The 23554-nt window shown below is 38.3% G+C and overlaps 2 protein-coding genes across 2 annotated transcripts; one reads left to right on the forward strand and one right to left on the reverse strand.

Moving 5' to 3' along the window:
- The first annotated feature begins 12970 nt into the window (after positions 1-12970).
- On the forward strand, positions 12971-17823 carry LOC110063773 (transmembrane protein 107-like). The gene is made up of 5 exons (XM_020770768.2): positions 12971-13139; positions 14977-15044; positions 15435-15535; positions 16332-16428; positions 17511-17823. Exons 1-5 carry the CDS (start codon positions 13056-13058, stop codon positions 17575-17577), a joined length of 417 nt encoding a protein of 138 aa, XP_020626427.1. The 5' UTR covers positions 12971-13055; the 3' UTR covers positions 17578-17823.
- A 715-nt stretch (positions 17824-18538) lies between these two features.
- On the reverse strand, positions 18539-23529 carry LOC110063772 (uncharacterized). Its single transcript, XM_020770766.2, has 7 exons — positions 23328-23529; positions 22274-22314; positions 21808-21866; positions 21282-21401; positions 19886-19957; positions 19375-19461; positions 18539-18888 (listed from the first exon to the last, which is right to left on the reverse strand). The coding sequence occupies exons 1-7, from the start codon at positions 23468-23470 to the stop codon at positions 18655-18657; spliced, it is 756 nt and encodes a 251-aa protein (XP_020626425.2). The 5' UTR covers positions 23471-23529; the 3' UTR covers positions 18539-18654.
- Positions 23530-23554: the final 25 nt, after the last annotated feature.

Raw genomic sequence — 23554 nt, forward strand, 5'->3', positions numbered from 1 at the left:
AAATCGGCTTATCTCCTCAAAATTACTACGTAACTTCAGATCTACACTCAAGGGAGGGAGCGGTGTTGATATCCTAACTTATCATGTTGTCTCTAAATTTCCATTTTTGCCGACTGCATCTGCTAGTTTCCTAGTTTAGCAGGGAAATCGTGAGATTGAGATACCCAATGAAAAATTCCATACATATTTTCGCGACAAAAGGAGGTTTGTTTATTCATTAACACTGATCAGGTAAACCCAATTTCTGCAAGGATGAAGGAAATTTCTTGTGATATCATTTCAATTTTATGAAGCAAAACTGATGTGGTCAAACCTTACACATTCCACTCCCACCCACGGTGGCCTACCACCCACTCCCCTAGGGAAGAAGATTCAAAACCCGAAACAGATATTACTTATACTCTTAGTCAATGGCAAACGCTCTTTCCGAAAGTGAGGAAGGAATCATTAGGTTATTAAAAATCTTTCACACTGCAGTTATATAAATTATTATATGGCTTTGGCTTGTGGCCGATATAACGCGCGCTCTGATTGGTTAATTGTCACTGAATTGTAGGGCATTATTCTCCCGTAATGCCCACGGGCCGATTACGGATTATGCAAATTGGGAAGAGCCCGGCTCTGAAAATTCAAGCGCATTGAAACGATGAAAGCCGATTAAAAACAGTAATAGAAAGTAAATTTAATCCGAGTTGCTAAAAGTTTAGAGATTTTTCCTTAACAAAATTTACATGGAAGTCGTTTTTGACTTACCAGCCGGAACTTTAGCGGGCACTGGTGAAAAACAATCGAAGTTTACCGAGTCTGGTAAAGCTAAAATCACTAAGTGAAAAACACCATCGGCAGATCTGTCATGCATCCTGAGCAGAACACCACTAAGAAACTTATAAGTCATCATCTTAGTCACAACAATTACTGAAATATTGAACTCCCAAACAGTTCTTATCAAATAGATTCCCTCGCTTTAACACAAGCAAGTGTAAATCAGCTTCCAGGATCATCAAATATAAACAATCGGGCGGTTTCTGTCGGTAACACTGTTTCTGATAACTGCAGGTAGTTTTAGACGTTCACAAGGCTTGAAAAGTTCATCCATAAATCCCAGAATGAAGAAGGCGAAGATATGTTGTCCAAAGCGATGCGGAAATCGAGTTATTCTGAGCAGTACATTCTGAAGCATTAGTATTTTCTTTCACCGAAAGACCCTTGGTTTGGACTATTTTGAAGCACTTTCTGTCTTTTCTATATGCGTTGACGTTTCGCCACAAAAGTCGGAACAACTCCCCCATCAAGTTGTGGCACCACGGTATTAAAATACCTTGTTGAGGCTGTGACAATCATTTTTCCCGTAAAGAAATGTGTGTTTTTCACAGAATACGTAAAGGTCACTTACTGTGTAGTTTTGCCCTGGGTTTGAGACGATGAATGAATCGGTAAACGCGCGCATCGCCGGATGTAAATTGACGACTTCCGCTCGAATAATTTTTTTCTTTTCTTTATTAAATTCATAAGCCATATAATAAACAACTTAATAACCTCGACCGTTCGGTCGTTACGGGAAAATCTCAAACCTCGGCCTACCGTATTGACCTCGCTATCGTTCGGTCAATACGGCAAGGCCTCAGTTTGAGATTTTCCCGTAACGACCTCACTCTCGGTTATTAAGTAGTTATTACTGCACAGCCACAAATGCAGGATCTTACCTTCGCATTCCTCGTCATTGTTTTTGACAAATCCGGGGGCACATGAACATACTCCTTCTTGGCAAATTTGATTTGCACCAGCTGCGATGTAAGAATATATTATTAATTCACCAGTCACTTGAACCCCCCGCACCCAATGGGGAATACCCGGGGCAAACCGAGGGTTTTCACCTTGTTTTCACTCAAGTTAGGTTCTTCGGTAGTAGGGAAATGTACCTTTTTTTCACGGCTTCGCTATACAATGCGGGGACTGAGCGGAGGTTTGGCGGGGATTTCACTTGTGGCTCGCGACCTTCTTTAGAAGACTGGGTTTAAGTTGCACGTTCGCAGAAAACATGGAGGCAGAACAACTGACGAAGAAGGTATAATTTCAATCGCTTAATATCAATGATGCTTTGATTTGATTTACGTGGTATGAAAAAAATAAATCCTGTGAAAGTTCCAGTTGCTAAAAAAATTATAATCTATTTAACGAATTGAGCTTTAATTGTGCAGGGGAGTTCACTCTGAATTTTTTATCCTCAAGACGGGGCTTTCACTGCATTCCACTGATAGTAAAAGTGTATGCGCCGGGTATCCCCCAATCAGTGTGGGGGGCGGGGGGGGGGGGGGGGGGCTCAAATGACTGGTGCATAAGCATAATGTTTCAGCCACGTGACCTATTGTGCGAGTACGCATTCACAAAACCAGCAGACTTCCCACCGGTGAGCATGCTCAATTAATTTTTACGTAACAAAAATTGATTTTGACCGCTGAAAGTATCATCCAGTATGTTAGTAAAGATCCTAACAACTTTCCTCCCGAAATGGAGTTTCTAGCTCTTTGAAAAGACTTAAACAGCAACAATTACAACAGGGCGGGGCCGTGGCAGACATTTGGTGGCTTTACTTATGCCTCATATCAATGCAGGGTGTTTTTATTCCAATCCCTGAACCCTACCTTACCGGCCCCGCACTTTATACGGGTTGAACTCGGAATTTACGTTTCATGTCTTAATCCCTTCAAAGCAACGTTTAATCTGTAACGAAAAGTTCTGTCGGAGTTCTTTTTCTTACCTTCACAGGTACTTTCGTCATCGCTCTTTCGAAAGCCCTTTTTGCATTCACACTCGTAGCTTCCCTCGGCGTTTGCACAGACGGAATTTTTTATGCCCGAACAAGCGTCCTGACTGCATTCATCTACATCTGCAAGTATTGATGAGAGTTACTGAAAATCCGTTTGCTTTGGCTTCTATTGTTTTTAAGATGAGATCAGTATCAATCAGTATGACTTCACAACAAAACTATTCATTTTTAATAAATGAACTCGTCAAACATCCCTTGTCCGCAAACTAAGTTATTCAATTTTGTACTAAATTATTCAAGTGGATTCTAAATTATTTACTTTGATACTAAATTTTTCACTTTGATACTAAATTATTCACTCTCATTCCAAATTATTCAAATTGATTTTGGCTTTGAATCTGATTCAAAATTATCTGCTCATAGTTTTGCTACCTCGGCACGTGCCGTTTCCTGCTCCTTGAAGGATCTCTTTGTAGCCATCTTTACAGGCGCACCGATACTTGCCCTTCTCGGTTTTACAAACCTTTCCAGGGGGGCACACAAGACCATTCTTCTCACATTCTGTAATTTCTGAGAAGCCAAGGAAAAAGTAAACGTGGACGTTAATATAAAATTTCTTTGTCATTACAATTTCAAGAAGACTGTTAAAGAGGGTGGATAGGCATTATATTAGGCAAGGCATTTAACAAGAAATGACGCGCAAACTGGTGTAGTAAACTTTACAATAAAGCGCGTAGTTGGAAAACAAAAATTCTATCTTTTCACTTGACGTTTTGTATGTTTCCACATCCATCTTCAGAAGTGACCGTTTGGAATAGAAGCAGTAACAACTGAATTTAAATTCAAGAGAAGTAACTAATAAATATTTGAGGAACAATAAAAAAAATGACAGAATTAAAGCTGAAAAAATTTTCGCATTAAAACATGCAAACTATGAAGGTAAAGGTTTCTGTAGCTAACATTATATACCATTGAGCGTAGGTTTTAAATCCCAAATTAATAGAGTCTGTTATCTTACAATGGGTATTTGACCGTCCTCTTGCTAATTTCTTGCCATAATGTTGTTCAGTTGTCCTCTTTCCATTGATATTGTTGGTATTTTAATATTAGGGACCTTTCCCTTCTCATAAAAGTACAACTACGAATACTAGATTTGAAAGCATGTGTCATTTTGAAAAAAAAGAAACAATGTGGTAGTCATCGTCATTTCATTGAGTTCTGGCAAATAATTGTCAAAGCCAATCGCGGAAAAAAAAAAAGTTCTCGACAGATAGCTACGATAACCCCTAAGCAAGCATTTCAAGACAATTCAACCTCATCGATTAGTAAATGAGCACTTCATTTAAAGCAAAATTGTAGCAACATACCTACACAAATACCAGCTTCAGACGTCTTAAAATCCAAATGACATTTGCATTCAGGTTGGTCAGGAAACAAGGGATCTACAACACACGATACCACATTGTTGCCGCCTGCTTTACACTTTTCCTCATACTCCTTCGGACATGGCAGCGAATCTGTAACATGATAAAAAAGAAATAAAAAAGATATATATATATATGTTATTTGCCTGCCTTTATCGGTCCATATCGGGAAAACATGTGCCCTCGGTCTTGATTACGGCCTTCAGTCTGCGGCCTCGGGCCGTCAGTCAAGACCGAGGGCACAGATATTTTCAATACGGACTGGCAAAGGCCAGCAAATCGTGAAGTGTTTGTTTTTTTTTTCTACGGTACTACTTTGAAAGCAACTTTTGAGTTGAATTCAAATTAAAGCCGTTCATTTTAAATCTGACTTACACGTGCGTTTGACATTTAGGGAACACGAAGCGACACTGTTTGCAGAATTTGTTTGACTCTGTGTTGATTGTTTACATTTTACGTTGTTTTACGGCTAAACAAAACAAAATTGACTAAGTTGGAAATTTCGGGGCGGCCCGTACTCGGGCACCGGATAGGAAAATCCGGACCACTGGAACGCACGCGACTAGCCAATCAGATTCAATGCTTCAGGATGCCGGACCCTTGAGAAGCTGAAAAAAAAAAAACCTCAAATAATTAACTACACATTAACCAGGAGCCGTTTTTCGCGCTGCGTCCCAGCTAACTGAGCCCCTGGATGAGGCTAGAACCGAAACAGTGCTCTTTACAACACATCGTTTCACAATATTACCTTTGCAATACTTTCCATTGCCCGCAGTGTTTCTTCCTACACAGTGACACTTTCCTCGGTGACATTCAGCTTTTTTGTGACAGTCTTCATTCTTCTTACACGGATGCGCAAGCGCTTAAAAATATATTTCACAAACTCATTAATATAAATCTATCAAGGTTAAACAAACGAAATCATGACCGGGACGGTGTTTGGATATCTGATCTCAGTTACTTTCAATTGAGAAGACATATCGCACAATCAAAACATGTTTTGACCACATTTCCACACATCTCCAAGATGTGTGGAAATGTGGTCTAAACATGTCTTCGGCGAAGATCGTCAATAACGCTTCGTTATACGTCGTATTTTCTCGGTGTTTGAAAACGTGGTCAAACACGATCTTTCGTGTATGATAAATTACTATGTATAAGATCTATTAAGTGTCCCTGTTTAGTGGTTTTGTCACTGCTATTTTAACCTGACACTTAAATTAAGTCACTTACTTACTTACTTACTTACTTACTTACTTACTTACTTGCTTACTTGCTTGCTTGCTTGCTTGCTTGCTTGCTTGCTTGCTTGCTTACTTACTTACTTACTTTACTATTATTAATGGACTCAATCAATTTATATGGCACTGAAGCTGAATAACAAGACCGAAAAATTATATCTAACAGAATGTATCAGTGTTTGCTAATAACTCTTCCTGAAGAAATTAAGTTAACGGAATCTTAGGTACTTTCGAATTCCATTGGTCCATGGATTCCTGTTTGAATCTCCTGAAATTTCCAATGGTGAATGGAGCAGTTTCCAGAAAAAAAAACGACAACGCGAGCTATAACGAAATTATCGAAAATTTGCCAGGGGAAATTAATGTCCGTTTCAATCTATTTCTCCTTTTGAAGGTTATTTTTTTTTTATTTTCCGTGAAATTTGCGAGGAAATTTCCTTATCATTTGCCATCGTTTGGAAAATTATGGAGTTTTTTTTGGTTGAATAAATCCCGGAAATTTCGGTTAGAATGTAAATGGTTTGACTCGACCAGCCGGAAAATTTTCGAAATTTTCCAGAAAACGTAATAATAAGCGGCCATTTTGGATTTGTCCTTGAGGAAAACTCCGGCAGGGAAATTACATAATTACCGTAATGTCTTCATTTTCGAAAAGCTCCGTTTTCAAAATGTTTTCCGTCCACACCAAGACCGGCGTTTTCAAATTCCTCCGGTTTGAAGAGCGTTTTCAAAAAGCTCCGTTTTCGTGACGGATTAGTGTGGACAATAGACTCGGCTAACCGAAGAAATAAGAAAGCTACGTTTTCAAATTTCTCCGGCGGAGTGTGGACGGGGTGTAAATGTTTATTAGTATAAATCTACTGGCGTGCTATCACGAATGCCGTTCTCTGATTAGCTACGATACTCATTATCTATTTTGGTGTAGATAGTGAGTAGCGTAGCAGTGTGCGCTTGTCAATGAGGTGACGGCCGCTTCCTTGCGTTTTTGAAGTGTCTGTGAAGAGGACTTAAATAAAGTTTTGAACGACTAGTAGATTTATACTAAAACAATTAGATTATAGTTCACTCGGGCTGCGCCCTCGTCAACTATCGCGCATTATATTTCACCACCAAATTTTCTCCAATTCTTATTGGTTTAACTTGATCACGTGACGCGATGGTGTTCATCCGCGGAGAGACACTATCAACCCATAGTGCCCGTCCGAGTAAAATACCCGGATGGATAGTACTCGTTCGTGTAGAATTTTCTGTAAACAAGCGAGCTTATAAAAAAAATAAACAATTGAAATTGCATTAAGTGGGTTTTATTTATTTTTCTTTTTGAATTTTACATTTGACTTTCACGGCTTTCATCTCAAAAAAGTTGAGAATAATTCAATATGAGTTTTGAACTCAGGCTGGCGAGCGGAAGAAATTCTAGTGGTGAACAATAAAGACAATACAGTGTTTATGTCTCGGAACTATCGGTCCAATAGTTGCCCCTTGGAAATTTGATATTCTTAAAACTATAGTATATTTGTTTTAAGAACATCAAATTTCCGCGGGGTAATTATCAGCCGATAGTTCCTCGACAGAAACAATATTGTTTAAATAGAAATATCGATCTCATAATCTCATAATCTAATATTTGTTAAAGATAATGTTTTCTTTAAAAGAACACCCACCAACACACTCGCCATCCTTAGTTTTTTTAAACCCCTTGTCACATCTGCACTCTGCCGGATGCTTGTACATCAAACGTTCCCTGAGACATGTACCACCAGGACCACAGTCCTTGCTACATGGTAACGAATCTAAAAAAATAGCGGTCATTAATTTTAGGCAGATTGCGTTAAAAATTGTTTCATTTAAATTTCGCAACATGACATGTTGACATTATTTGAAGCCAAGATGTTGCTAAGAGCTGGTTGCCGGCTAATTTCACTTCCTAAAAGAGAGGTTATGCTAAATCTGAAATTTGAGTAGAAAACAAAGTCCCGGGGTAATGCTGAAAGTGCACATAAATCAAAAGCCAGTTGAGTTTGTGCACGAGCTTGCTTAGCCAGTTTTTCCTTAACTGCATCGCTAATGAAGAAGGAATTACCGTGTCATTATAAAAGGTAGGCTGTTACAAAGCAAACAACAGATGGTTGATATATGTATAAAATCAACTGTCGCCTACCGGTCAAAAGTAAATAGGCCACTGGAAAATAACCAAGTAAACCACCGTATACACATTACGTTAAGGCAAATAACTTTCATATATTTTCAAATCCGTGTAGATAATTAACCGTACCTCTGCAGTATTTCCCGTTTCCAGTTCTCTTTCCTTGACAAATGCATTTTCCATCTTGACACGTTGCCCGAGAATTGCAATCCTTGTTATCAACGCATGGATGCAACGGCGCTGGAAAAAAAACCAATTGCGATAAGATCGCAATACAGAACAAACATTTTACAGTTATAATGTTTCACTTCACTATGTCAAAATGACTTTCAAGCAAACTAACAAAATTAAATAATCGAATTCTTCAGATAATTTTACCTGGCAGTACTTTCTTGATACTCTTCGGCGGTCGGGATACCAGGCGAGTTTGGTCGAGCCATGGTTCGTATTTTGTTGAGCAGTAGTCGAGCCAAAATACCCATGGCGAGACCAAACGAGCCCGATACGCTAACGAAGGGTCCCAAGGAAGGTATGATTGAGTATTTACCGTAACCAAATTCGGCCAAGTGATCATGACATGGTAGCCATATTAGGTCAGTGACTTGATATTGTAGGATATCAGGACAGTAGACGCGGCTTCTGATTGGCTAAGTGCTATTTGGATACCGTAATCCTAAATAGATCATTCTTTGTTCTTACCAGGTTCACACGATTTTTCGCCCAATATTAACTCGCCCGGGCAAGTGCACTGTGCTTTAACGCATGTGGAATATTTCTTCTTGCAGTCTCTGTTGCTACGGCACTTTACAACTACAAAAGAACAATTGACAATAGTAAGTTGTGAATAATAATCACATAACGTATTCGTTCAGTGAGAAACACTAAAAAGCTGCTTCTTAGAGAGTAGATTTTCCCAAATGAACCAAGAAAGGCTCTCTCAGGAAAATTAAGGCATGGGTCAGCAATTATTTTCCTCAAAACAGTTAGGGGGTGGTCTACGTTCTGAGGCTTGGTTCATAACAACATAAACTTTTGGGAGACAAATACATCTTCTAAAGTGATTATTTTTGACTTGTCAAACTTATGCAAATTAGGTCACGTGACTTGATACGGCCAAAAAACGTGGAAAATCTTTAAGCAAAAATGGGAGCAGTTTGCAAAAAGAAGGTTTCAACAGAACTGGTACGGGACAAGTCCTAATGACAACAGCAAAGGAACTGTGCTTGGCAATTGTTGAATAGTTCATTATTTCTGGAAATAAACGGTTTCTTCTACTAGTACCCAGTCCCCCAATGAAAGTGATTTGTCTTTTTAATAGTTCCTATTTACGTATTTTAACTTTTTCAAGCGCAGAAACGATGTATGTAATGACCCTAAACTCATGAAACTAACATCAAAGTTTAAGGACATAAGAAAAGTGTTCCCATTTAACAAAAGAGATTATTTGGCTTGCAGAGACCACGTGACCTAATTTGCATATTTTCGACATTCCAAATTGACACAAACTGTCAACCTTTTGACCTGGCAAAGTTTCATGCTGCTACAACTAAAGCTTCAAAAGATACACTACCCCCTAGCTTTCCGGGTGAATAACTGGAGGCCCTTGCCTTAATTTACTTGAGCTTAAATATATGGTGCTCAGTCATTAGCCTGTAAATGTTAGGTTTTTCAACAGGTTCGTATTTTGTTGAAAGAAAAAGATCTGTTTGCTTATCCAAAAACTTATGTCGATATGGGTGTGGTCCCGAGGATTTACGGTACGAGTGATTTTTGAAAATTCTTTCAAAATTGCACAAGCCTTTAAGCGAGTGAAATTTGAAAGAATTTGCAAATATCACGAGTAGTGTAGATCCTTAATTGCCTGAGACTTCATACGATTACTCATTTATTATATGAAAGCGCGCGCGTTAATTTGCTCTGCAGTGCAAATTAATAATTAGCTCTTATTATATGGCTGTGTCTCACAAGGACTGGGAACTACCGAATGCACAAATTTGATTGGCTGAAATCGATATTGACCGCGGTCTAGATTTTCCCATCTAGACCGGCATCTGTAGACCGGTTTCATCGTGCGCTGAAAAAGTAGCAAACTAAAATACAAAAATGTTCACCATTTTCTTTTATTTCCTTCTCAATCATTTATGGAAGTGTTAAAAAGCCTGATGACAAAAAAAGAAATAAAGAGGACGAGCAAATTTCGGCAGGTTTAAGTTAAGCTCATCGCCGTTTGCAAGCAAAGTGTCAGCAAACCAGTTACATTAAACGAATTAAAGTTTTCTTCTTTGCCATATAATAAAGATCTTACTAGCCGAGCTAAGTCGGTCTGTATGGGAGAATCTTGACCGAGGTCGTGTGTACAGACCTCACTGCTTTCGGTCTGTTCTCACGACCTCGGTCAAGATTCTCCCATACAGACCGACTTAGCTCAATTAATAAGAGCTAATTATTAACCGAGCAAGAGCTCTGTATGGGAGAATCTTGACCGAGGTCGTGAGTACAGACCGAACGCAATGAGGTTTGTACACACAACTGAGATAAAGATTCTCCCATACAGACCGACTAGGCTCGGTTAATAAGATGTTTATTATATGGCAAGCAAGAGAAATTTAATTCGTTTTGTGTAACTGGTTATTTTGTACTAGCCGACATTTTGCTTGCGAAAGGCGATGAGCTGAACTTAATTCTGCCGAAGTCTGCTCGTCCTCTTTACTTTTCTTTTCTTTTCTTATCAGACTTTTTGGCATTACCATAAATAAATATTGTTAGAAGAAAATAGTCAACATTTTTGCATTAAAGTTTGCAACTTTTTCACCGCAAAACATTACCGGTCTAGAGGCCGGTCTAGATGGGAAAACCTAGACCGCTTTCAATATCGATTTCAGCCAATCAACTTCTTGAATTCGGTAGTTCCCAGTCCTTGTGAGACACAGCCATATAATAAGTAATGGTAACAGGACTGAGTGGAGTCTAATTCGATCTGTTATCATAAGAGTGATAACAAAATCGGACGACCGCACAGCGGGAGTCCGATTTGTTTATCACGACTGAGTATGATTACAGACCGAATTGGACGACAGTAAGTCTTATTACCATGCAATTAATCATAAAAATTACAATTTCCGAGAAAAGGAGAATAGCCAAGTTATGGAAGAAAGGGAAAATTTGCATTGAAATATCTACAAAGGAGATGTAAACATTCCAAAGCCACCGCGCCTCCTACCGGCAATTAGGCGCCAAAAACACAAAAGCAAGCGCGCGCACGCACGCACGTAACTACAACTTTGAATATGATTGGTTGATTTAAACCAGGAGCCGTTTATGGCTCCTGTTTAAACTACAACTTTAAATGTGATTGGCTTATTGAACTGTCCGATAACAAACTGTCCAATAAAAGTTTGGCAAGTTAATTAGCGGAAAATAGGAGTTTTTTTAAACCAATCACAATCGAGGAAATTGTAATTTTTATGATTATTACTGATACATTGACTTGCTCTCAGCCAATCACAATGAGTTAATTTTCTTAGTTATATAAAAAATAAGAAAAACATAGTCAGGTAATATATCAAACACGAGAGAACGTGTTTTACCACCTGTACAAAGAAAGAGAAGAGAATATGATTGCATGGTTCGTCTATCTCCGCCAGTTATTTTTGAAGACTCTGTCAGACGTCGCCCAGGTGGCAAATACTATTCGCAGCATTTACATAAAAAATAGATTTATCTGAGTCGTACTTCAGATTCAAATTGAGTAACCCACTGCGCGCGCGCAATTTTCATAAAGTTAACACATGATATGATGAAACGAAAGTAACCTCGAAACATTTGCCCATTGTTAGCAGTCTGAATGGTTGAAAAGTTTTCATACATTTTACACTACTCATATTTGTTAAATATGATCCTGAAGGATTTCACCAACTGAAGGTTAAAACGTCCGCCGAGGTAGAGTCCAGGGATGGAAAGTAAACTTAAGATCAGGTTGAAAATATTAAAGTTTTAACCCTTTACAGCCCTTACTCGAAGCCTACTCTAAGAGCTACCAGAAAAAATTCAGACAGTTTTCCTGACACTGAATATCACCTATTACCACTATAAGAAATCAAAATCAGCGTTAACTCCGCTCCAGTAAAAGTAAGGAATCAAGGCCTTAAATAAACGCTAACTAGAGGCGATTGTACAACTTACGCTTAGGTTTTGGATTGTCGGCATAAAGACCTCCAATGATGAGCAGGATCACCAGCCAAGTGAGAAACTGTCTTGTTATAGGTTGCATTTTCAAGGAGACTTAAGCCTCTCTGCTAGTGTAGGGATATGCTGCATAAAAAGAACAGTTAAAATTTGAATTTTTCGCGTAATAGTTTTTTAACTGAAATACCTTGACGTCAGCGAATCGTAACACTCGCCTTATAATTAGTTTCGCCTTTATTTTTCTTGTGAAACAAGGTAAAAAATAAAATGCGTTTGTTTCTTTTGGATAGCGAATTACCAAAAGGGCAAAACGTAATGAAAAGCAAAGCAAAGGTTAGGAGAGGAAAGAAAAGGAAATGAAAGGAAACGAAAGGAAAACAGAAAGAACGGAAAGAAAGAAAAAAAGAGGGAACGGTGGAAGAGATACGTTTCTTTCACTATAAAGCCCTGGCCAAACTGACGGACTCGCAAGTAGCCGCAAGCTGAACTTGCGTAGAGACTTGAGTTAGGTGGCCAAAGGAACTCGCAAGTTTCCTCGCAAGGACAGCCAGTACGTGCAAGTCGCCAAAAAAAAGAACAAAAAAGAAAAAAAACAAAAACAAAAACAAAAAAAACCGCAGTATCCTGTATTTGGTTGGCTAATAGGCACAGGTTGCTATAAAAAAGAATGGAGTCACTCAACTTACGTTGACTTGGGTTGGGTGGCCAAATAAAACGGTGAAAAACTTGAATTCGACCAAAGTGAGCGCAAGTCATCGCAAGTCAACGCAAGTTCACGCAAGGCCTGACCAAACGGAGTTGCAAGTGAGCCCAAGTTTTCAACTTGCGTCTACTTGCGAGTCTGTTTGGCCAGGGCTTAAGCTGCATGTATACCAACTAGAATGAAACGGCGCCCGTTCAAACATAACTGGGAAAGAGAGAAAAGCATGCTAAGGGTTTATTGACAACCTCCCCACCCCTACCCCTCATCCTTCCTCCACATTTACCGCCCCCCCCCCCCACCCCTCTCGATCGATTGCCGACTGGCCTGTTTACCTGCACTCCGTTTATTTGGGCGGCTGACAGTGTTCTGTTAAGTTGAAAGTCAGATTTATGGTTTTGTAGCTCGAAGTCTTTAAGTTTGAAAAATATCATACAGCGCTTTTGAGAAGCGTTACCTGGAAACGAAAAACGAAACAATTGTTCAAGGCGAGGCCACAAAGGAAAACAAAATGGCGGCTTACGGCCAAACAGATCGTTACAGGCGTTATGATGGATGATTTACCTCCTGATTGAGAGTTCAATATACAAAAATGTTCATCGGAAGTCTTGTTGCATCCAGATTTTTAAGTCTCATCGCTCACTTTGTTGTTACAGTCGTCATATTTTTATCAAAGGTAGGTAGAGAAATAAACGTAGAGTCGAGACCTATGTTCATTTGCTCTGGAAAACTGATAAGCATTTAAGAAATGGAAAACACGTACCGTGTTTCTATCGATCGAGTTTTAGTATAAATCTACTAGCGTTCTATCATGAATGCCGTTCTCTGATTGGCTACGCTATTCCATATCTACTCTGTGATAGATAGTGAGTAGCGTAGCAGTGTGCCCTTCTCGGAGTGTCATTGAAGAAGATTTAGATTAAGTTTTGAACGACTAATAGATTTATACTGAAACAATTAGATTATTTGCTCTCGATATTCTATCGCGCGATAGTTGACGAGGGCACAGCTGTGCGATACTGTGCTAATGCGCCATACGTTTTGACTCTTAAGTATAGCTCTATAGTTAGTCAGTATATCTTTTTGCTGCAGTTGTATAATCTTATATACGCTTACATGTACATCAACACAACTTTTTACCACAATTGCTACTAATCTTGCAATCTGATTGGCTAATTCGCCATTGTCGTTAAGAGTTCAGACAACGCTGCTGGTGTCAATGTGTCACGCAATGCCTTTTTAAGCTTGTGCTCTGAAAAAAAAAAAAATATTTGCTTTGACATTGATATTGTGGTAAAAAACAAATTGAAATGTGGTTAAGCGTCGTCTGTACTCTTATCGACAATGATACACATCATCACAGGGGTCAAAATTTGTTGTGGACTCACTTGGCTGGGCCTTGTGGGTCCACAACATTTTGACCACTGTGATAACACGTATCGTTGTTGATAAGAGTACAGACCATGCTAAACCACATTCGATTTGTTAATTTCAAAGAATGGAGGGAAGCAAAACTGTGTGACTGTAGAGAATGCAGCTTGAGCTTTGGAAATACACAATGACCACCAAATGTATGTTCAGTGCATGAGCTTGTCACTTACATGTACTGATTTTACTTGTACATGTAAGATCTAGACAAGGACTATTGTATAATGACAAGAAAGACAACAAGTTTTCTGTATGATCTGTCTAGAGCCTTGAAATGTTAAAGGAAACTCACTGTGTATTTGGGAGTGCTTGTTTCTGATTGAGTTGATGAACATGTGCTCATTGTCCCAACCAGTGGCTGGTAATCAAACCTAGTTTCACTTCTACTGATACATGAGGTTTTTGACTAGTAAATCAGGATCGTCCATTTCCATGTTATAGCAACAGTGGTGCATGCTCAATGGATGATCACACCATTGTATGATCTCGAGCTCACCATTGAACAAATTGCTGCCAGTTTTTCATGCGTCTGCCCTGTTACTGATCATGAATTTCATCCAAACATTGTCAAAGTAGCTGTGGATCCATGAGGCGATAGTTGAGTGGATCTGTAGACTATTTTGACAATTTTATGACAAAATTAACTGTCTATAAGAGGACAGGCACATTAAAAACTGACACCAATTTGTTTTTTACGATAACAGTTCGCTCTCACTCTTTGACACATCACGTAACTTATAAATTCATGTGTCTGTCTGCTTATTGACGATAAAAATTAGCCAATGAGCGCACAAGAAATTCTGTAGTTATCGTAAAAAATCCTATGGAAAACCATTGTACATGACGATGTTTTGAAGGGCTAGACTGGTAGATAGGGACCAGTCCAGAAAAAATAAAAGATGTCTGGCCCACGGTGTGCATGCCAGAAATTCATTTAGCATGCTTGTAGTCATTTTTGACAGACTTCGCTGCACTCCATCCCCAGTTAATGTAATGAACTTGACCCAAGTATTGCCATGTAGGGTACCCATGTAAGGTGTTTATTGACAATAAACAGTTCTGTTATATCTCATTATTCCTTTCAGGATGTGAATGTTAGAGCTTGTCTCCCTCTCCAGTATACAGACAGTGAATTTTCAACAAAGGATACGGAGTATGTACATAATTAATTCCCTTCAAGTGTACATTGAAACTAAGTGAATAGTATTTATTATTATGGCTTGTGTTTGTGGTGGTTATAATGTGCGTTCTGATTGGCTACTTCTAGGGAATTATTTTCTTGTAAATTATGCCCATGGGCCAATTATGGGCCTACAAAAACAAAGCAAAATGCCATATAATAAAACTTAATACTAATGCTGAGCATTCAGTCTTCTTGGGAAAATCTCAGACCTTGGCCTCACAACCTTGCCCTATATGAGACCTCACTCTCGGTTATTGAGTAGTTATGAATGTACACATGATAAGTGAATAGCAAGTTAATATTTAATCCACATATTTGATTATTTAATATATATTTCTTGTTTGTTTACTGTTTTCACAGGTTAATAGTGGGCCTCTCTCTTACTCTGGTGTTTCTGGGCTTAGAGTTTGGAGGATTCCTTGGAGGTTGTTCCATGTTTAATGGTACTGCAACTCTGCTTTGTATCCTTTTCTATTCACACAATATTGCATTAGTATAATACTAATTAGCAGCCACTCACATGTGTTCTATTGAAAATCTGCAAATCTGATTGGTTCTCTCATTGTTTTTTATTACACAATAAGATTATGAGCTCGAGATTTCTATCGCGTGATAGTTGAGGAGGGCAAAACCCGAGTAAACTATCACGCATAGAAATTAAGAGCACATAATCTTACTATTGTTTTAGCATAAATCTACCAGTCATTCAAAACTTTACCTAAATCCTCTTCACAGACACTTTGAAAACGCCAAGAAGCAGGTCCCGTCACTTTTTTAACTAGCGTACACCAGCACACTACTCACTTTATACAACTGAATAGATAGTGAGTAGCATAACCAATCAGAGCATGGCATTCGTGATAGAATGCTAGTAGATTTATATGATAGACAATGATTGTGTGCGCTACTCTTGAAAGTGAAAATTATAATTTTAGGCTTAAAAATACACAAAATTGTAGGTTTTGTGGTGTAATCCTTTAGAGTTCAAAAAGGTATAAAACATATTTTAATCCTCTAGTAGTCTTATAACTGTTGTGTAATCATTAAACTACTGACAACAAACCTCAAGACTCATACATGTTATTAGTTAATCATTAACTAATAACATGTATTTGCACGGTTGAAATTTACTTCTGAGCCTAGCACTGCTTCTTTGTGGGAATATTTACTTTCTATAAATTTATTCCCTTTTTATGCCAAAAATCAGGTCAAGTGTATTCTGTTTTCAGTTTTGCTCCTTGACTCTGAAAAATGTAGCCATCGCAGCTCATTCCAGTGCTGCTATTTCTTTGTCTATGTTCGTCCTTGAGGAATGGGACTGTGATAAGTTCTGGTATGTCTTTGGATTCTGTAGGTGAGTACTCCAAATATCTTTCTTACAACTGAAGACTGTTCAATTCAGTTGGAGAAATCAATCAGAGAAATGTTTAGATCTCTGAAAGTTTTAGTTGTACGTGATATGTTTGGCATTGAAATGAGACAGTGGTGCAAAGAGGTAGATGGAAAAGGCTCTGTGACACATTTGGGGGTGGTGGAGGGGGTGGGGGGGGGGGGGGAGAGGGGAGAGAGGAACAGAGGAGTCTGAACTTCCACCTCCTCATACATGTACTTCTTATTTCCACTTCCAACCCTTTCTTATTCAAAATAATTTCCTTAAATCTCATGTTCCCACCATCTCAGAAATCCCACCTCCCATGGAATTCCTGTCCTTAACTTGCGCCATTTACACTTGCCCCATCCCCCCTAACTGACCTCCCCATAAGTTTGGTCATACCCTTTACTTAGAATTCATTAAGTATGATTCATATAAGTTCAATAGACTGAATGGAGTACATAAAACTACAGGTAGATTATGATACCAGTTATTTTGGCTGGAACCAGCTTTCTCAAACTCATTAATAATCCATCAAGTTTAAACAAAGGAAATTATGACTGTAGCAGTGTTTGGATATTTCATCTTAATTAGCATATATTTTATGATTTTATTTCTCCGCTTTCTCCTTAGCTTTAGTTTTGATCGAGAAGATATATCAAACACTCAAGACAGTGTTTGACCACATGTCCAAACACCTCGAAGCTCATCAAAAATACTCTGCTGCATGTCATATTTTCTACTCTCTTCTTAGTGTTTAGAAATGTGGTCAAACATGGCCTTTCGTGTTTGATATATTACATCAAAATGGTAATGTGGAATATTAGTGCTCTCTGTAGTGCTGTAGAATAGTGCTGTGCTTTTCTTCATGTAGAAAAATTATAGATTAAGTTTTTGGGTCTGGCTACCAAGCCTCAAGGTTCCTGTTGCATTCCCCCAACCAAATCAGTCAAAACCGTTTTTGTGGCACTTTTGCAATGTCTCTGATTGTAAGGTCTTAAAATCAAGTTGCAACTCCAGCCTTAAATTATAATAGACTAATAATTATATTTTATTTTCTACAGTGCTTTGCCAGCTCTCATCGAAACTTTTGTTTTGATCGGTGTCCTGCTATTTCGAGCTGACAGATAACATGGCTGTACCAAAAATAACATGACATTTCCTAATTCATTTTTATTAGCTCTTAAAAAGAGAAAGCTGCTAGTAAAGGTAATAGAGTGATGTAATATTGATTAGTAACCATGTAGTCCATGTTTTCTTCCCCGCATCTTGAACTTTTTTTGCAATACATGTAGTTGTATATATTTTAAAAACGTGTTATAATGTGTCATGTAAATAAATGTAAATGTAATAAATTATGGTGTTGTCTACATTGCATTCCACATGTATGTATTTCTGCAATGTGTCAAATCATTACAAAGTGCATAACTTTGCTAAAAGCTGAGTTTTGTAAATCTGCCAGAATATTAATTATGTTAAAAGTGTGACTGATAATGCTCTAGAATCTAGATAGTGTATCTAAGTTAACAACACCGTCAGAAAGACAACTCAAAATATTTTCAATTGTTTCTAAATCCATAACTCAGCAACCCAAAAACGTACATTTACCAGTAGCTTGATGCAATGTTCTTTAAATCAGTTGAACTATGAGCTACAGTGTATTTATATCTAGTTAATAATAAATTGTTGAATAAATAACCTTTGTAAAACTATCTGTGAAGGAAATTGTAATAAAATTACTGAAAAGTTTTTGCTCCCTCTTGATATGTTACACAGACATTTGGATGAACTTTGGGGTATTGCTCAGTCAGGCTCAATTGGGGGGTGGGGGTGGGGGTGGGGCTGGCTGTAAATGCTCAAAAAGGGCAGGGGGGGACAGATCAATGACAGGCCCTGTTTGTGCCTTGAAATTTTGTGTGACCATCTTCTCTCTCATTCCCCATACTCAACTACCCATTTGACATGTGATGCAAAGAAAGGTTGGCCAAATATATTGATTGAAGTTGAAAAAAACCTATGTATCTTAATCTGAGTTATGCAACTGGTTTCCAACCTAATTTGTCATCTACATGCATCAGAGACATGCAAATGGTACAATAAGTAACTCCTTTTATTGAACCTCAAATTAATTTAGGTAAATGGTGACCATCAGCTGGTATTAACAACATTGAAAAGAACTACAGCTTATAAAAAGATCTATCATCTTTATCATCTGATGTTTGATACAACTTTGTTATTACGCTTGAGAGTTCTTTGTGTCTCTTTCAGAAGCAATTTTGAACAATCCAGCATGTATCTGATTTCCTCTTCTGTGGGGTTGGCATGTGCCTTCCATCTCACTAATCCATTACTGTCTATGAGAAATGCATGACCGACAATTTCATTCTCCAAGAATTTTTCCCTGATTGGTTTCAGGTTTCCAGTAAAGAAGAGATAGTTGTCCTGGAAGATGAAAACAATATAGAGTACTAATTAAACACTGTCAGAAACATTGAATATAATGATTACAAGAATGAGATTTGCTTTGCCTTCCTCCACTGTTGACACTGTTGCATTTCACTTCAATTTCTGTCATGACAAGAATTATTTTTTTGGGAGAACGATGAAACTAATTCAAGTTAAAATCTGCTTGCAAGTTTTTGTAGGTGGCTTATCAAGCCAAAGTTTAATCTGGAATCTCAGGCAGCCCTGGCGATTCACTGGTCACCAAACAGACCATGAATACATCTTGGTGCTATAGATAGGGTTACATTGTGCACATAAGGGTTGAGCACTTTGTAGCTTGTCCAAGAATAGAAAACAGTAATGCCAAACAGTGCTTATTACCCTAAGATCACTAAATTCACTGAGGTCTATTATGCCCTTATCATGAGACCACAGCAACTAAGTAAACAGATACAACATTAAATTTGTAAACTGCAGTCTTACATGTCTGTCTACAGCCTTTCGTTTTCTCAGATTACTTTCAATGAGTCTGCTGAATGCTTTGAAGAAGAACCCATCAACAACACTTATCTGCAAGAAAAGGTATCCATGACTGAAAATGCACAGGACAACAACAGATTCACCACTGAAGCAAGTGCAAAGTGCATGTTTGAATTCAAAAACAATAAATTGTGGTGTTCCCTCTGGAAATTCCTGTTTAATAGTACTTTAAAAATTTTGACTTAATTTTAAGAACTCCTTTGATTCCCCCTTAGAAGCCTTTGGAACCCTTGGAACCCTCCTTAGAGAGGGAATGGATATTTTCTGGAGGCACACATTATTTTCATTGCAGGTGTTTACAACAATAATTAATTAATCCATAGACTCTCATTTTAATTTAGTGGACACAACTACTAAGTCTGCAATTTGTTTTTGGTAATATTATTTATTTCAGCAGGCATGCCACATTGGTTGGTATTCTTCATTTCCTTGTGTAAATTACATGTATGCTCACCTCATAATGTTGTGCAAGAGGTTCTTCTTGAAAGTGTTCCATGAATGGAAGTCTATACTTGTCACACATTGTCTAAAAAACAGATAGGAACTCAATTATATGATCATCATTTAATTATATACACTTAGTATAACTAACTCATTGTGATATGATCGTGCTATATTTTAACCAAGTGTTAATCAGTCTAGTTTGTAATGTGTGATCGTCCGGGTGAGGGCAGTTCTGAAAAGAACTGATGTTGGTGACTGGCTTTTCCACAACCTGAGTGGAAGTCATCTTCAGGATCAAATGAAAATTAGTGCTTGTCAGTCAATGGTACTGGTGTAAGTTATAAGTCTCATCTGTTGAAATGGACATCATGTACATGATGGTATGGCTGTAAAAATCTGTAAAAACTCAATGTAAAGTTTGTCAAAAGCAATTGCCAGTCAGCTGTTGTTCGTTATCACTTGGTTGAATGCGACTAAAAAAATTTCCCAGATCTCCCAACAGGCGTTGAGCCAAGACTGTATGACCCTCCACACATCAATAAAAATTGATACTCTGTGCTCAGCTGCAGAGGTCTGTGGGAGCTTAAGGCCAAGAAAAACGTTAAACTGCATGCGGGTGATCTGTTCAGGAAATGAGACTGGACTTGAGAGAGTGGCGGAAATCGAGTCTAGGTGACCTGAACATTTATCAAAGCTCAACCTGTGGGCTGCCTAACGATTTTTACTGAGCTTAATAATTGCACAAAACATTTTCTCTCCTTCCTTGAAACTTTTTCTTAAAGTTTAAAAAATACTATGCAATAAGTGAAATCATTCATGTTTTGCATTACCATAAATCCTTGAATTAGCACCCCCCTCGAATAAGCGCCCCCTTTGAATAAGCACCCCTCTTATTGGCCAAAATTTAAAATGAGCGCCCCTCCTGGAATAAGTGCCCCCTACCCCTCCCCCATTTTGTGGATGAGTAATGAGACAACAAAGGATGTATAGTTTTTGTCGTGTAGTATTAGATTTGTACATGGTTTCAATTTGTGAACGCGTTAAGTGAAGACGTTGAACACGTTAAGTACTAAAAGTGCCGTGATTTAAACTTTAGGATCATAAAGATCAGCTTTTTGTGTTGATAAACAGCTTATGTTGTTGTTTATGCGCAGATGATGTATTCAATGGAAAAAATGATCATGTCAGGCCACAATTTGGAAAAATTAAATAAGCGCCCCGCCTTGATTAAGCACCCCCCTCGAATAAGCGCCCCCCGGTTTCTCCTAAATTTGAAATAAGCGCCCCGGGTGCTAATTCGAAGACTTACGGTACCTGTTATTGTACTTTATACTTAGATGCAACTATTGGTCACAACATAATGTTGCAATCATAATGTTGCAATCAAACATCCAGTCATATCATACCTCTCCAAATGCTTTAATCCATAACAGCACAAGAGTAACATAGCCAACAAATGCTTGTTGTAAATCAACTTCCTTTTGTGATAATGTCCTTGCTTTGATCTTGGGAAAAGCTGATGAATCCTGAAATTGTCATCATCAAATTATTCATTTTTTTCTTACCACAAATTGACTCAATATTTTAAAAAGGTACAGTTCTTTTCATGTTCACATTCATCTTCACCTATTTTCTTCATTCTCAGTGGGACACAAGGTCCCATTTCTTTTCATGACAGAATAAAAGGTCATAAAAAAAATATAATAATTGATATAATACAAAATTATCATTACAATAGTCAAAATTAATATTTTTAATGATACTACTTACAACACTATAACTTGAGAAGATTAATTAGCCTGCGAATACAGCCGCCTCTCATTACCCACCACCAAGGGTCATTGGTGGTTGGGTGATGAGAGGCAGCTGTATTCGTAGGCTAGCATGTAATATTTTATGGTTAGAACATAATTTACAACCTACAGTATGTACCTTAGGTTCACTAGGTTTTTCGAATGCAAAGAACCTTTTACCACCGCTTCGACGAAATTCTGAACAGAATGAGAAGAAAAAATGTTTTAGTCATGGAAATATAATATCATTTTATTTAGTGATGGATCACCTGTCCTGGTTCGCATTCAGAATTGAATTACATCCATGTATCAAGTGTCCACAAGTCATTATTCCATTAGTGCCCATTCTCCTATCTCTCTGGGCATCAGTGGGCCAAATGGGAAAGGGAGGGGCTGAGGATTGATATGCACTGCAGGAGTCAACTGATGGATTACAAGAAAGGTTAGCAATGGAAAATCTTTGGTCTCAAAAACGTGTTGTCTTCCTAGAAAAATTGAATCAATACTTTCTGCTTATCCACTTGCAGGGTACAAAAGATGGTCAGTGTGACCATGTTATTTTAGTTAATATTAACCTATTAAGGTGAAGCAAACATTTTTCTTACCATGAAGATCAGCAAAGTAGCCTTTAGAAATATCTTTGATTCTGAATGAAAAAAAGGAAACAGTTATTTTTTAAAAAAATTACCTTTCTGACATTTTGATCACAGTTTATGTGTGTAAAGGTGCATCCCTTTGGGGTGATCTGGATCAGGATCAGTGATCCTTAGATCACTTGGCTCATAGTTCATCAAAAGAACCAATGAATCCGTGACCAGAGTGGACAAATCAGTTCCTTTGATGTATCATGATCCAAGTGATCTTGGATCAGTGATACTGATCCAGATCACCCCAAAGGGATGCACCCCAAGTCACTGGCTTCTCCCTGGAGTCAAACCCTGGGCCTACCAGGGGAACAGACAACTTTATACAAGGAAAATTAAATCTTATCGGATGTTAACTGCTTTCAGTCGCAGTATAGTCCTGTACAATCTAATGCATATCATTCTGCTACACACATGAACAATCTGAATGTACATATCTTAACAGCTGAATGATTATAATATTAACTGGACATGTAGGGTTGCACATTTTAATGGTAGAACTTGTAACCTGGTTTAAAGGGTATGCAATCTTAGAGACTCCTCTTCCCCAACATTCAATTTTTCAAGGTGTTGAATTTTTCCAACCCAAGGGTAACGTTTAAACAGACAATCCCCATGTATAACTACCTACGTATTTCCCAAACATATACAGGGTAGGTCTAGAAAAGGGTGATCCTAGAGGTAGGGTAAATTTCTCTAGTTAACCTAAATAACACTCAGGTCAGCCTGCCTACAGTTAGCTCTCAATACTGGTAACTATAGAAGCACCCCTCAACCCCCACCTCTCGGGCTCTGGTCCGGTGGTCGGCTCCGGAGTCAACCCAAGCGAAAGCTGGTAAAAAGCTGGTGTGCAGCTGAAGAAAGGATTGCTTTGTTTTGGTTTGCTTGAGACATATTGTTTGGTTGCACTGTACAAGCATTGGTCTTCCGTATTGGCTTTTTTGCCCAAAGGTAGCTAGGCGAGATCGGCGAGGCATGGAACCATCTGCCATTAACTAAAAATTTGAGCGCTTACATTTCTTTCCTAGTCTCCATTTTCTTCCTTCTCTTTTCCTTTTTGGCATCTTGATCTGTGGCTAACTTTGTGACAAGGCGCCTTTGCATCGGACGCAGAAGAAAACACGAGTTGTTAAATAACCTACACGAGAGAGCGGCCATTTTGAAAGTCTTTACATCGAGACAGCGGTTTCTCAATCTAAGAAATTTTGGATGTTGTATAATTGAAAATCAATTGTCGCAAAA

This window comes from Orbicella faveolata, unplaced genomic scaffold (assembly GCF_042242905.1).
Source record: "Orbicella faveolata isolate gen_17 unplaced genomic scaffold, um_ofav_v1 contig_12, whole genome shotgun sequence".
Classification (NCBI taxonomy): Eukaryota; Metazoa; Cnidaria; class Anthozoa; order Scleractinia; family Merulinidae; genus Orbicella; species Orbicella faveolata.

Excerpts from the sequence above, each read along its gene's own strand:
- LOC110063773 (XM_020770768.2), top strand. The coding sequence starts at position 13,056 with ATGTTCATCGGAAGTCTTGTTGCATCCAGATTTTTAAGTCTCATCGCT. Across the intron at positions 13,140-14,976 it reads TCGTCATATTTTTATCAAAG|GATGTGAATGTTAGAGCTTG; the intron begins GTAGGTAGAGAA and ends TATTCCTTTCAG. Across the intron at positions 16,429-17,510 it reads TATGTCTTTGGATTCTGTAG|TGCTTTGCCAGCTCTCATCG; the intron begins GTGAGTACTCCA and ends TATTTTCTACAG.
- LOC110063772 (XM_020770766.2), bottom strand. The coding sequence starts at position 23,470 with ATGGCCGCTCTCTCGTGTAGGTTATTTAACAACTCGTGTTTTCTTCTG. Across the intron at positions 21,867-22,273 it reads CTACTTTGCTGATCTTCATG|AATTTCGTCGAAGCGGTGGT; the intron begins GTAAGAAAAATG and ends CATTCTGTTCAG. Across the intron at positions 19,462-19,885 it reads CTCTTGCACAACATTATGAG|ATAAGTGTTGTTGATGGGTT; the intron begins GTGAGCATACAT and ends CTTTTCTTGCAG.